The following is a 15,772-nucleotide window of genomic DNA, read 5'->3' as shown; positions in this document are numbered from 1 at the left end:
TGGAGGTGAGAGAGGGGGTTTAAGGCATTTAAGAAGGATAGATATAACTATAATAATGGGAGAAGGAAAGAGTTTAGCAACTGCAGACTAGTTAGGCTAATACATGACTTATGTTGTGGAGAAAATGAAAGGAATCAATACAAAAGGAAAATATTGTAGAATATCTGGTTTCCAACAGATTAAAGGTTCAAAACAGGTCAAGCAAATGTGATTGATTTGTTTTGTTACTGAGGGTTACCAGTAAAACCTTCAGCACTGATCTATACAAGAGACTTGTAAATGAGATGTAGCCTGGGATAGTAAACCCGTTAGAAACTGTTTGAATGATGGCCAATAGAAGGCTGTTGATAAAGTTTTCACTCCAAGGAGAGGAGGGTAACCAGCAGAATGCTACAAAGATCAGTCCTGGGGGCTACTTCTGTTCATTATTTTCAGAAATGCCATTATGGAGACACTTAGCTGACACTAAGATCCCTAAGAGTGATTCGGAATAGCCTGAAGAGTCATCTGCAAATTTTATACAAAAAGGTCAGTCTTGTATTTGGAGAGCAATATTTAATGATGGAATAAGAATCTGACAGCCACCAAACAGGAGAGAAAATTAAAGGTAGAAGGGGTCAGTAATTTTACTCAGTAATGTTAAGGTTTCCAAACAATAAGGAATCAACACTACTGCATACAGGTTATTGTCAGGTATGGTACCATATACGTGAAATAGGTGGTATATTTTGATCTAGTTTGCAAAGGGATACATGTGTACAATAAATTAATTTTGTGGCCTCAGATTTGTACTTCATTGTCTGTTTCAGGCATCTTGTGATAATGGATCCAAAATACACAGTTATCTACTAGAATGGGATGAAGTAAGTAATTTTATTATATTGGCTATATTAATAAAATTTCCAGTTTTCCATTTTTATGGTAATGTACATATTTATTTATTTAAAATGTTTTGTATACCGAATATTTGGTTTTGCCATCATAACGGTTTACAGGGCAGGAAAATTAGGAGAGTAACAATAGAGTTTGTTTGATTTATTTATTTATTTAAAGGCTTTTATATACCGATGTTCATGTACTAGTACATACCGCGTCGGTTTACATAGAACCAAAGTTGGAAATTACATCAAACAAGTGGGTACAAATAACAGGGATGACTTCGTAAGAACTTAGAACTTATAGATAAAGCAGAGAACAAGAATTAAATTATTATAAATCATTATAAATAAATATCCATAATTGCAAATAATTACAAATAACAGTCAACAAAAAGTTGGGTTTACATCTGACGTAATAAGCATGAGTGCAGCATATAATGTACATCTAACAGGTGGAATCATGAGGCAAAGTTATAAGATGAAATAATTACGGCATCAGACATCTAGCGTAAGGGATTATGAAATGAGAGAATAAGTCTAGCCCTGAGTCATGGCTCGGGGAGAGATCTTTAAGTGAAGGCTTTTGTGAAAAGCCAAGTTTTGAGCTTCTTTTTGAACGTTCGACTACAAGTTTCAAGACGAAGGTCAGTGGGGAGGGCATTCCAGTGAAAGGGGCTGGCAGTCGAGAATGCATGTTTCTTGAGCAATGACTTGGCTGGAGGTGCATATAAGGTGCCTAAGTAGCTGGTTCTGATTGGTCTTGATGATGCGTGAGGACGAAGTGGGCAGCTTAGATCTAGCAAAGTTTGGGAATGAATGGTCTTGTGGGTTATGGTTAGTACTTTGAATATGATTCTGGATTTGATAGGGAGCCAGTGTAGGTTTTTTAGTATAGGTGTGATGTGTTCTCCTCTACTAGTGTTGGTTAGAATCCTGGCAGCCGAGTTCTGCAACATTTGTAGTGGTTTGGTGGTGATAGTTGGAAGGCCAATTAGAGAGTTGCAGTAATCAATTTTTGAAAATAGAATTGTTTGGAGGACTGTTCTAAAGTCCTGAAAATGGAGGAGAGGTTTCAACTTTTTCAATATGTGTAGTTTGTGAAAGCATTCTTTCGTTGTGTTCCTGACAAATATTTTGAGGTTCAGCCTATTGTCGATAGTAACGCCAAGATCTCTTACGTGTGTGGGGGTTTTCATTAGCGGTGTGATTAGGTTGTTGTTAGCCTGAAAGTTGTCATCCAGAGTGATCAGCATAAGTTCCGTTTTTGACGTATTGAGTACTAAGTTAAGGCTAGTGAGGAGGGAGTTTATGGACTGTAGACAATTGTTCTAGAAGTTAATGGTGTTCGAGATGGAGTCTGTGATTGGCAACAAAATGTGGACATCATCGGCGTATATGAAGTGTGTGACCTTTAGACTTGAGAGCAGATGACATAGGGGGAGAAGATAGATGTTAAAAAGGGTAGGGGAGAGGGAGGATCCTTGAGGGACTCAGAGAGTGAACTTGACCGGGTGAGAATCCTTGTTGCTTATTCTGACCTTGTATGTCCTATTGTTAAGGAATGATCTGAACCATTCAAGGGCTGATCCTGAGATGCCTATGTCTGAGAGCCGGTTGATTAGGATAGTGTGTTTTACGGTGTCAAATGCTGCAGATATGTTGAGAAGTGCCAGGAGGTAGGGGGTCTTTTTCTCCAGCCCATTGAGGATGCTATCTGTCAGTGAGATTAAGAGGGATTCCGTACTGAGGGATTTGCGGAATCCGAATTGGGCTGTTGTGAGAATCTTGTGGTCTTCTAGGTACTCAGACAACTGTTTGTTAACTATTCTCTCCATAAGTTTGGCGACAAACGGTAGGTTAGCAATGGGGCGAAAATTGGCCGGGTCTGCAGGGTTCAGGTTGGGTTTCTTGAAGAGAGATTTGAAAGTGGCTAGTTTCAGCGTGTCTGGTACTAATCCTTGGGTTAGCGAGCGATTGATGATCTCTGCTAAGGGCTTTGCAATGATGTTTGGGATGGTGAGTAGTAATTTCGATGGAATGGAATCTATCGGATGAGTGGAGGATTTCATCTTTTTGAGAATCGATTCAATTTCGAGTGCGGAAGTGGGTTCGCATGATTCTAGGTTTGCTTTCTGGCGGAAGGGGGGAGCGTAGAGAGAAGGAGGTTCTATATTATACATTGCCAGAGGAGCTATTAGATTGAGGATTTTGTTTTCGAAAAATTGTGCGAGCTCTGTGCATCTGGATTGTGCTTGACCATCAGGGATAACTGGTGAGGTGGGTTTTGTGAGCTCTGAGACATATGAGAACAGTGCTTTGGCATCAAAGGAGAAATTGTGAATTTTGTGGGCATAAAAATCTTTCTTTGTGCGAAGGATGTTGTTTCTGTAACTGTGCATGAGGGTTTTGTACTCAGTTAGTGTAACGTTAGATGGTCTCTTTAACCATGCGTGTTCTTTTTTTCTCAATTCTAGTTTGATGTTTTTTAGTTCTTGTGTGAACCATGGTTTTTTGTTTTTACAGGATAGGTCTAGCTTTTTAGTTTTTAGGGGGCATAGTTTTTCTGCCACCTTGTTTGTGATGCTATGCCATGTCGAGATGGCTGCTTCAGTGTCGGAAAGGTTGAGGTTAGTGAGTTCCGAAGACAGATGAGAGGTAAGGTCTTCCATGGAGCAGGAGTTCCTGTAGTGAATTGTGGTTTTGGTGGTTGGTGACACAGGGTTGTCCTTGATACAGAGATCTGTTGTGATCATTAGATGGTCTGACCATGGGATAGGGGAGAATTGAGGCAGGGAAGATTGCGTAAGGCCTGAATTTATGAATATAAGGTCCAGTGTGTGCCCCGCTTTGTGCGTGGGGCACAAAGAAATTCAACGATAAAGTTTTAACAAAGAAATTCAACGATAAAGTTGAGTAACATTGGGGGATTGAAGGGGGTAAGTTTATATAGGTAAAAAAGTTCTTAGAGGTCTATTGTAGAGTTCGAGGTTTTATTGTTCCATCGAGGGTTGATCAGGCAGTGTTTCTGTTTTCTTTTGAGGTGTCTGGTTGGGAGTTTGATGGTGTTGGTGGTTAAGATCATCTGAGAAGACTCTGGTAAAAAGCCAGGTTTTTAAGTCTTTTTTGAAAGTTTTGGTGTCAAATTGAGTTCTTAGATTGAGAAGTAAGGAGTTACATAGAGAAGGGCTGGCGATGGATATAGCTCTTTCTCAGGTTGATACTAGATTCGTGATTTTTGCGTGAGGAATTTTGAGGAGGCCTTTATTCATTGAACGAAGGTTCCTTTTTGGAGCGTGTATTTCAATGTGTCAGATAGCCAATGTTTGTTGTCCTGTGATTAATTTGTGGAGGATTGATAAGACTTTATATTCTATTCTGTATTTAATTGGGAGCCAATGCAAGGAAATAAGAATAGGTGTAATGTGATCTTGTCATATAAAACTAAAGTTCAGTATTTACTTTTTGTTTGGGGAAAGGGTAGAAAGCATGGCTTTTGATGAATGCAGGAGAAAGAAAAGATTGTGAGAGAATATGCTGCCCAGGAAAAATAATTTACAGTGTCAGCTTTCTAAATGTTCTGAAAATATGTGGGACCTCCAAGGTTTTTTGCAGTAACTCTGAAGCAGCACTGACTTCAATAGAGCAACTTGTAGCTTACTATAGCAAATCAGGTCATCATCAATCAATGGTTCTTCAATCTGTCTTGGTGACACCACATTTTCAGGCTATCCACAATGAATATACATGAGATAAATTTATGTATACTGAGTCTCCAATGTATCCAAATATATGTACATCTCATGAATTTTCATTGTTGATGTCCTGAAAATCTGACTTGCTATGAAGCATTAACTATTTCCTTCCCCCCCATACAGAGAAGTAGGTGCACTAGCTTAACTCACCATTTCATAGTGCTGAAAATTGTACTCCTGGTCACAGGTGGAGTAGTTTCCAGCACTAGTAACAGTCTATCTGCAGAAGCCGGAGTACCAGTGCCAGGAACTGTTATCACGATTTATGCACAGTAAGCATGCTTTATACACAAAAAGCTTTTCGCTCCTTCTAGTTATTGTTAATGTTATGATTCTTAAGTTCCATGTAAACCGATGTAATATGACCTAGCTCATGAATGTCAGTATAGAAAAGCATTAAATAAAATAAATAAATATGTACGCATAAATATGATTTATATGCACAAAAACGTTTTTGCGCTGAAAGCATTTTTGTGCTTAGATGAGAGAGTTCTCATGCTACTTATCATTTACTAATTTTTTTTTGTTTTCTCTGTACTCAAAGTTTTTGACCTCCCTACTTCTTAAGAACGTAAGAATATGCCATACTGGGTCAGACCAAGGGTCCATCAAGCCCAGCATCCTGTTTCTAACAGTGGCCAAACCAGGCCATAAGAACTTGGCAAATACCCAAAAACTAAGTCTATCCCATGCTACTGATGCTAGTAATAACAGTGGCTATTTTCTAAGTCCACTTAATTAATAGCAGGTAATGGACTTCTCCTCCAAGAACTTATCCAATCCTTTTTTAAACCCAGCTACACTAACTGCACTAACCACATCCCCTGGCAACAAATTCCAGAGTCTACCCATGCGCTGAGTGAAAAAGAACCCTCTCCGATTTGTTTTAAATGTGCCACATGCTAACTTCATGGAGTGCCCCCTAGTCTTTTATCTGAAAGAGTAAATAACGGATTCACATTTACCCGTTCTAAACCTCTCATGATTTTAAACACCTCTGTCATATCCTCCCTCAGCCATCTCTTCTCCAAGCTGAACAGTCCTAACCTCTTTTGTCTTTCTTCTTAGGGTAGCTGTTCCATCCCCTTTATTATTTTGGTCACATTTCTCTGTACCTTCTCCATCGCAACTATATCTTTTTTGAGATGCAGTGACCAGAATTGTACACAGTATTGGAGGCATTATGACATTTTCCGTTTTATTCACCATTCCCTTTCTAATAATTCCCAACATTCTGTTTGCTTTTTTGACTACCGCAGCACACTGAACTGACAATTTCAATGTGTTATCCACTACGATGCCTAGATCTCCTTCTTGGGTGGTAGCTCCTAATATGGAACCTAACATTCAGGTTGATACAGTAAGGCCGCGGTAGAAACAGTGCGGCAGTGTCAGGCGCACCCTTCCTCCTCGCACGCACAGTCCTCTAGACCTAGCGCCTGATACTCTCTTCTAATCGCATGCAAATGCATGCCGCGGCTGTAAAGCGTTAGGGAAGGGTTATGCCAGGCACCGGGAGGAGGGAGGCGGCGAAGCGACTTACTTCCTGCCTTTGGTTTTTTTGCTTTGCCGCTGTGTCTCACCTCCTCCCGGAGCAGGGCACGAAAGCAGTCTTGCTCCGGGAGGAGGTGAGACACAGCGGCAAGCAAAAAAAAACCAAAGAAAAAAAAAAAAACTTTTCTGAGCCATCAGCAGCGGCGGCGGGATCCGGGGGGGGGGGACGTGTTCGATCGGGCGAATAGGCAGGTAGGCGACAGCGGCGGCGGCGCAGCAAAAAAAAACCAAAGCGACAAAAGTAACTTACTTTTCCGTGGCAGCGGGGCAGCGGCAGCGGGATCGGGGGGGGGGGGGGGGGTAGGCGGCGTGTTCGATCTGAGCCATCAGTAGCTCCCCCGACGAAGATGGCCGCCTGCACGGGGGAAAGCGTGCAATTGGCCGCTGAAGACGTGACGTCACGACGTTTGGCGTCACGGGGTGTGACGTCACGTCCTCAGCGGCCAATTGCACACTTTCCCCCGTGCAGGCGGCCATCTTTTTGTCTTCGTCGGGGGAGCTACTGATGGCTACTGATGGCTCAGAAAAGTGTTTTTTTTCCCACCTACCCCGCCCGCCCGATCGAACACGCCGCCCACCCCCCCCCCCCCCGATCCCGCTGCTGCTGCCCCGGAAAAGTAAGTTACTTTTGTCGCTTTGGTTTCTTTTGCTGCGCCGCCGCCGCTGTCGCCTACCTGCCTACTCGCCCGATCGAACACTACCCACCCCCCCCGGATCCCGCCGCCGCTGCTGATGGCTCAGAAAAGTTGTGTTTTTTTTCCACCTACCCCCCCCCCCCCGATCCCGCTGCCCCTGCCCCCTCGCTGCCTACCCTATGTTCTTTAAATTATGTGGATCAGTTACAGTGCAGATAAGTGTGGGATTGGGGAGAGGTCCCCCAGAAAATTAAAGAAACCCCCCAGTGTTTAAAAAATTATAACAGTTCTTAATAAAAGTAAAACCTCTCTTTTCCCGTTCCCTTTCCCGTGCGATTTTGGCACTACACTACACTAACTCCTACTAGGGGGAGGCGGTAAACTAACACGTTAAGGCCGCAGCAAAACAGCGGGTTACTGAGGAGATAGTATCAGCGCCTGTTACAGTATCGGAGGGGAATAGCTAATTCCTTCATTATACAGCTTTTTCGTTCATTTACATGCTGGGTGCGGAAAGGGTTATGCGTCTGTTTTAGGAAGCGCTAAGGACGCGTGAAACTGGAGACTGTATCGCTGGATGGCCTTACTCGTCTGTATTGTGCGCTCCCAGCACGTTACAGACGGGGAATCTTTAACTGAACGTTACTGTATCGACCTGATTGTGTAACTATAGCATGGGTTATTTTTCCCTAATGCATCACCTTGCACTTTTCCACATTAAATTTCATCTGCCATTTTGATGCCAATTTTCCAGTCTAACAAGGTCTTCCTGCAATTTATCACAATCTGCTTGTGATTTAACTACTCTGAACAATTTTGTATCAACTGCAAATTTGATTATCTCACTCGCAGTATTTCTTTCCAGATCATTTATAAATATATTGAAAAGTAAGGGTCCCAATACAGATCCCTGAGGCACTCCACTGCCCACTCCCCTCCACTGAGAAAATTGTCCATTTAATCCTACTCTCTGTTTCCAGTCTTTTAGCCAGTTTGTAATCCACAAAAGGACATCGCTACCTATCCCATGACATTTTACTTTTCCTAGTAGCCTCTCATGAGGAACTTTGTCAAATGCCTTTTGAATATCCAAATACACTACATCTACTGGTTCACCTTTATCTACATGTTTATTACCTCCTTCAAAAAAGTGAAGCAGATTTGTGAGGCAAGACTCGCCATGGGTAAAGCCCAAGGCAAGTCTTATAGAGAGAATAAGATTGTTTAGGCAGTTTAATTTATACTGCTGTAAATATTTTTATTTTCATGTCTCTCGTGATTATTGTGTAAAGGTTTATCTTTGTATTTTTTTAAAAACTTAATAGAATATATAGCATTTTGTGCACATAAATCATATCTGGAAGACTCCTCTGCTCCCCTGGGTTAAAATGTGTTATCAACTTATGCAGAGCACTCTTTTTTTTTTTTTAATTTATTATTTATTGTTACATCATTTATTACAAATGGAATAATCCAAGAATAAAAGAAAATAAATTTAAAGTATATCTAATATAATATCCATAAATTCAGTCTTATTTAGCCCATGTCTAGGGGGAATAGAAGAAAAACAAGACTAAAGTGTGTCAGTAGCATTATTACAACCATATTACACCCTACTAACCAAATTGAAAATAATACATTAACACTGAGACTTATCTCTTAGAAAACGATCCAAGAACACAAATTTATTAATCTGATAAGTAATTAAACATTTGCATGGGAATTTAAGAAAAAAACTGGCACCTAAATCTAGAGCTCTTCATTTAAAAGAGAGAAAATGTTTCCTATGAGCTTTAGTAGCCCCGGATACATCTGGAAAGATCTGAATTTTGTCCACAAAAAAACAATTCTTTACACTGAAAATATTTGTAAAAAGAAAAAAAAACAGATCTTTATCCTGCTTCAATGAAAATGAGACCAACAAAGTAGCTCTAATTGAAATATTATCTATGGAGTCTTCTAAAAAGGTGGAAACACCAGGACTCTTTAAAATGTCCATTTCCCCTTCTGAGCAGGGATCGTTCTCCTATTTGGAAGGAAATATATTTTTGACATAACAGGATTCTTATCTGCATTAAAAGATAATTCTTCACAAATATACTTTCTAAATAATTCTTTAGGTGAGAGTAATCTAGAAATAGGAAAATTTAAGAAACGCAATTTACATGATCTCATTTAATTTTCCAACATAATCTGATTATGGAGGATAAGATTATCCTTAATAAAGGATGTACAGGCAGCTTGCAAAGGGTTAAACTGCAAATTTAACATGGAAACAGAATTTTCCACATTCTTAATCCTAATATCCTGATCTTCAAACTTTGTTCTCGTTTCTACAGAAAAGGTATGAATCTGAGACATTGAACTAGTTTTATCTACTTTAGCAACCAATCTCCTTACATCTAATACAGCGCTTCTCAACCAGTGTGTCGCCAAACACCGGCAGGTGTGACACGTCTCCCTGTGTCCCACTGCCCCATTGTACTTTCCTTCTCCCTTTTTCCCCTTCCCTTTTTCCCCTTCCAATTGGCCCCTGTGGGCCAATTGGAAGCCTCCTTTCGTCCTATGCCCAATGCCCAATAGGAAGCCGCCTTCATTCTGCCTGCCCTCGTGCAGGCCAATCTGAAGCCTCCGCCGTTCTACCTGCCAGTGGGAGTAGGAAGAAGGGAGGAAGCCTTTGATTGGCCAGTGAGGTAGGCATTGCATAGCTTGGGGATGGGGGTGGGAGGAATGGCAGTGTCAAACCCTGACAAAGCAAGGCTGCCACGGGAGCTCATCCCTGTGGCGGTGAAGATTAAAATCCAACCCTGACCAAGCAATACTGCCATGGGAGCCCATCCCTGTGACGGCGAAAAAAGAAGGCCCGCCGGAGTAAAGCCGCGATGGAACCGGAGCCCATCCCTGCAGTGAAGGAAAAAGTTGTTTTTGGTGAGAGTTTGTGTGTGTGGGTGTGAATGAGTGCCTGGATGAGAGCTTGTGTGTCTGTGTGTGAATGGGTGCCTGGGTGAGAGATGGTGTGTGTGTGGGTATGAATGGGTGCCTAAGTGAGAGCTTGTATCTGTGGGTGTGAATGGATACATGGGTGAGAGCTTATGTCTGTGGGTGTGAATGGATGAATGGGTGAGAGCTTGTGTCTGTGGGTGCCTCGGTGAGAGCTTGTGTGTGTGGGTGTGAATGGGTGCCAGGGTGAGAGCTGGTGTGAATGGGTGCTTGGATGAGAACTTGTGTGTGTGGGTGTGAATGGAAGCCTGGGTGAGAGCTTGTGTGAATGGGTGCTTGGATGAGAACCTACAGTACCGACATTTCCCTATCCCCAGAGGGCTTACAATCTTAAGTTTTGTACCTGAGGCAATGGAGGGTAAAGTGACTTGCCCAGAGTCACAAGGAGAGACAGCAGGACTCGAACCCAGGTCTCCTGGTTCGTAGCCCACTGCTCTAACCAATAGACTATTCCTCCTCCCTGGTAGGGATACACCATCTGTCAGGTATGTTATGGCCAAAAAAAGGTTGACTGATCTAATTAAGTAACATTTTCTGGTTCTTTGATTCCTTCATCAACTACTTCACTCATAAGAGGAATTATAGAGGGATAAAGTACTGTTAAAGGAGTATATACCACTCCCAATGTTCCTGGAGGAGTTAAACTCAAGTGATTTTCAACCCCAGAACGCCCTACTCCCAAGGGAGTTTGGGAGGTTACAGCTGGAGAACTCATAGCGGTCCTAACTTAAGTTAACTCTTCAGCTAGTTGCACTAAGGCTGGTTGGAGGGGTGGTTGAGCGGATGTGGGACTTAAAGATACCCCCGAGGGTGAATTACCCCCCATACCGACCATCATGGATGACTCACCCACACGAACAATGTGGTCATCCATTGGTCCATGCCTTACTGACAAGGAGGATTCCAGAGAGGAGGTCCACGTCTTAGATTTTCTTTTCCATTTTGTGCCCCGGGGTGTGCCCCTTTGGCGCACAGCTTCTTCTGTGCGCCGGTGGCTGCATGCCGCAGGACCCAAGGTGTTCCGGGCACTTGCTGATGACGTCAGTGGGGCCCGACTTAGAGGTAAAGCCTCTGCCTCTGCCTCTCTCTCTCTCTCAAAGCGCCAAAGAGTGCAAGCAGCGATTCACCCAAGGTCCTTCAGGCACACTAGTCCTTCTTCTCCTCCACGACCTGCGTGCCGCAGGGCCCTGGCTTTAAGGGTGTTCTGGGCGCTTGCTGATGACGTCAGTGGGGCCCGAATTTGAGGTAAAGCCTTTCTCTCTCTCTCTCTCTCTCTCTCTCTAAGTACCAAAGAGTGCAAGCAGCGATTCGTCCAAGGTCCTCCAGGCACACAAGCCCTTCCTCTCCTCCCCAGAGCACTCATTTTTATTCAGGTTTGAGGTCACATTTTCCAGGCTGCATGCTTTTTTTTTTTTTTTTTAACTTCCAGAGGTCCATATTCCAGGGGTTAGCCTCCTGCTCTAAGCTAGAAGGGAATAAGGATGATCAAATATATAATCACCCCCTGAAGCAGACATCTTGTTGAAACATTGCCATGTCGGATGTATTGGATCCGTCATTGTGCTAATTTTGTTTGATTTTATTGTAAATTTGCCTTTCCTAGCGTGTAGCAGATGGACTCAGAACAAGTGGGTATAGTGTGCTCGTGCTAGCAGTTGGAGACGGATCTGACGTCAGCACGGGTACATATACCCCCACAGGAAGTGAAGCAACTCAGTAATTTCCATCTTCAAATTAGTTTGGAGTGCCTGCACGCTCGCTGAGCGTGCTTTCCAATACTACTTTCTACTTTCCAAATTTCTCAGAAGACGAGCCCCGCACTCCTGCGGTGATACCCTCGGGACCCTCCTCCAGTTGAGTTTCCCAAGGTGGTTTCCGCGACCCCTCGAAGGTCTACGCCTCGGTCCGGTGGCTGAACCGCGGCAGGGATCCTAGCCCCCGAGCGAGAAGGGCTCGGGCCTGGCTGAGAGGCGCCTCGGTCCCGGCGTGGACTTAGCCCCGAGCGAGAAGTCTTCAGTGGCTTAGAGGCAGCGGGTGCACTTCCTCAAGCGCGGCGGTGAAGGTATTTCCCCTCTCCCCCCGCAGCCGGAGACCGCCCGGGTTACAGCCGGGAAGCGTACATCTTTTACTTTTGGTCTCCGAGGTACGAGGATCGGCGGCGTTGCCTGCATGCGGCACGCCGTGGAGGTCACCATTTTGTCTGCCTTGTTCAGGTATTCAGCGCCCATGGATAGGCGCCTGTTGATGGGCGCACAACGCAGCATATAGATTGCTAAGCGCATATTGTTTATTATTGAGCGCATATTATTTATTATTGAGCGCATATTACTGAACGCATATTATTGAGCGCATATTGTTTATTATTGAGCGCATATTGCTGAACGCATATTATTGAGCGCATATTGTTTATTATTTAGCGCATATTGCTGAACACATATTCTTCAGCGCATATTATTGAGCGCATATTATTAGTGGGCTCATATTATTATTGAGCGCATATCGCTGACACATAAGCGCCGGTGCTCTGCATTCGCAAGACGCGATGGAACACCTAAACGCCCCGGCGTCTCCAGAGGTGGCACCTCCTGCTTCCGGCGTGAAAGCTTTTGGCCTGTGCTCAGCGTGCCAGCTTAGAGCCACGCAGAGCGAGGAGCCAGACTCCCTTTGTGCCCAATGTGAGGAGGCCGTGGGAGCCTCAGGCCAGGACCAGTCTCAACCGAGGTTTACCGACAGTTCCCCAGGGGCCACTCCGGATCTAGTGGGCCATCTCGAACAGCCAGGAATCCCAGGGGACCTGGTACCCCGACGGCTGGAGACCGCTTCCATTTCCTGGGTGGACTTATTTAAGGGGATCCACGCCTTCGTACAGATGCAGTCGGCTTCCCGTCCAGGTGCTGCTGCCCCGGCTGACCCTTCCCCCGGGCCCTCTCGCCCTTACCGCGGGCACCCGCCTCCGGGCAGTCCGGCTCCTGTGGACCCTGATGTCTCGGAGGACGAGTCCGAACCCCCCGAGGAGGGGAACTTCCTTCGGGGATAGAGCCATATCGTACTATGAGGCGGTTCTTTCCCAAGGAGGATCTCTCTGACCTGGTCTCTCAATGCCTGACGGAGTTGGCTATTCCAGGCCCCAGCACCATGGAGGCATCTACGCAGAACCCCCTGCTGGAGGGTCTTCGTCCCACAGCCCACCATTTCCCCTTCCTGCAAGCGGCGCAACAGCTGATCGATTTGGAGTGGAATGCGCCGGAGGCCTCATTCAAAGGGGGTGGGGCCCTGTCCGGCATTTACCCCCTGGACCCGGCAATCAAGGATATGCTGGCGTGCCCTAAGGTGGACGCCTTGGTTAACGCGGTGGTCACAAGCGCACTACCATTCCAGTGGAGGGGGGGGGGGGCGGCCCTCAAGGAGGCTCAAGACCGATGCCTGGACGCCATCCTGAAACAAACCTTTGAGGTGGCAGCTCTGTTTCTGCGAATCGCAACCTGCTGCACAGTGGTAACGTGTTCCTGTTTGTCACAGGTCAGGAGCAATGCCCCAGCAGCGGACATGGAGTCAGCTCTCTCGTTCCTCACGGATGCCGCCTCCGACCTAGTCCATACGACAGCCAAGGGGGTATCATCCTCAGTAGCAGCCAGGAGGCAGCTCTGGATACGAAACTGGTCAGCCGATGCTCCTTCTAAGACACGTCTCACTAGAATGCCGTTCAAGGGTTCTCTTCTGTTCGGCAGTGACCTAGATAAACTGGCCAGAACATGGGGCGCCTCTCCAGTACCTCGACTGCCGGAAGATAGGTCCAAGAAGAACCAGCGCACCTTTCCGAGGCCCTCCAGAGGTAGAAGCTCCCAACGCTTCACTCCCTATAGGAGTCGCTACCAGGCACCTCGTCCTCAGGCCAGGAACCTGTCCTTTCGGACCAAGCAGCACAAGAGGGGAGCCGGCTCGGGTTCTGGTCCCGGCCGCACCCCACAATGAGAATCAGCCGATCCATCCGGGGGACGAAGCCATAGGGGGCAGGTTAACCCTCTTCTACCCCAGATGGGTCGAGATTACGTCGGACCAGTGGGTCCTCGCCATCATCCGAGAGGGGTATTATCTGGACTTCCATCACATCCCTCCGGACAGGTTTGTGGAGTCTCCGTGTCCAATCCGCAAGAAGGCAGCATTGGAAGCTACCCTGGCACGGCTCCTGTCCTTGAAAGCCTTAATCCCAGTACCTGCATGGGAAATGGATGCTGGGCACTATTCCATTTATTTCATGGTACCCAAGAAAGAGGGCACTTTCCGGCCCGTATTGGACCTCAAGTCAGTCAACCGATACTTAAGGGTCCCGAGGTTTCGCATGGAAACTCTGCGCTCAATCAAGACCGCAGTACAGCCAGGGGAATTCCTCATGACCTTAGACTTGTCAGAAGCCTACCTGCATATCCCGATCCATCGGGACCATCAGCGCTACCTACACTTCAAGGTTCTGGGACGACACTTCCAATTTCGGGCTTTGCCCTTCAGGTTAGCCACGGCACCACGGACCTTCACCAAGGAGATCGTAGCGGTGGCAGCGGCGCTCAGACGGGAACCAATCCTTGTCCATCCCTACCTAGACGATTGGCTGATCAGGGCGAAATCCCGAGAGGAGAGCCATCGGGCAACCAACAGAGTGATCTCCCTGCTGGAAAGCCTGGGATGGGTAGTCAACCTAAACAAGAGCTGCCTACAGCCTTCCCAATCACTGGAATACCTGGGAGTCCAGTTCGACACCCAGGCAGACAAAGTCAGCCTCACCGCCAAGAGAAGGTTAAAACTCCAGACGCGTCTACGGTCCTTGATGGGAGCCAGCCGGCCCATAGCTTGGGACTATCTGCAGGTTCTCGGTATCATGGCATCCACCCTGGAAGTGGTACCTTGGGCACGGGTCCATTTGAGAGCACTACAACGCTCCCTCCTCTCTCGATGGAGCCCACGCTTCCAGAATTACTCCGTGCATCTACCTCTACCAGCCGGACTATGGGCCCAGCTACGGTGGTGGTTGCAGTCCAACCACACGAGCAGGGGGTCGAAGATGTCCTCCCCTCACGTGGACTCTGCTCACCACAGATGCCAGCCTGAGCGGATGGGGAGCACACTGCGAAGAGCTCACCGCCCAAGGGCGGTGGAACAGAAAAGAGTCAGGGTGGAACATCAACCGTCTAGAGGCACGGGCAGTCCGATTAGCCTGCCTGCGATTTGCTCACAGACTGAGGAACAGAGCAGTCAGAGTGATGTCCGACAACGCCACCACGGTGGCATACATCAACCGACAGGGTGGAACCAGAAGCCAACAGGTGTCCCTAGAGATAGCCCCGCTGATGGCTTGGACAGAGGCGAATCTCCAGGACATCTCCGCCGTCCACATTGCCGGAAGGGACAACACCACGGCAGACTTTCTCAGCAGGGAAAGCCTAAATCCGGGAGAATGGCAGCTGTCACCCACAGCCTTCCAGATGATTGTGGATCAGTGGGGGACTCCGGACATGGACCTATTAGCGGACAGGTCCAATGCTCAAGTACCCAGATACTTCAGCCGCAAGCGAGATCCGTTCTCTCACGGGATTGACGCCCTGGTTCAGCCATGACCTCCAGGGACCCTGCTATACGCCTTTCCACCGTGGCCCCTGCTGGGCGCCCTTATACACAAGATTCAGAGGTACAGAGGCCTAGTTCTTCTAGTGGCACCAGACTGGCCAAGGAGACCCTGGTACGCGGACATGAGAAGACTACTGACAGGGGAGCCTCTTCCCCTGCCTCCTCTCAGGGACCTGCTTCGTCAAGGTCCCATCCTCCACAAGAATCCGGCTCAATTCTCTCTTACGGTCTGGCCATTGAGAGGGCTAGACTGAAGAAAAGAGGTTACTCGGAGCCACTGATAGATACTCTCCTCCGAGCTCGCAAGTTTTCCACATCCCTCACCTACATAAGG

At 46.5% G+C, this 15,772-nt stretch overlaps 1 protein-coding gene across 1 annotated transcript in view; it reads left to right on the top strand.

Moving 5' to 3' along the window:
• FNDC3A (fibronectin type III domain containing 3A) overlaps positions 1-15,772 on the top strand; it is a 1,040,529-nt gene that overhangs the window by 606,937 nt on the left and 417,820 nt on the right. Inside the window, 1 exon segment of the mRNA XM_029602861.1 lies at positions 810-863. Within this exon segment, the coding sequence (XP_029458721.1) occupies positions 810-863 (54 nt within the window).

The sequence above is a fragment of the Rhinatrema bivittatum genome, chromosome 5, assembly GCF_901001135.1.
Source record: "Rhinatrema bivittatum chromosome 5, aRhiBiv1.1, whole genome shotgun sequence".
NCBI classification, from domain to species: Eukaryota; Metazoa; Chordata; class Amphibia; order Gymnophiona; family Rhinatrematidae; genus Rhinatrema; species Rhinatrema bivittatum.
Note: the sequence above shows the minus strand (reverse complement) of the source record. Positions and strands in the feature narration are given on the sequence as shown.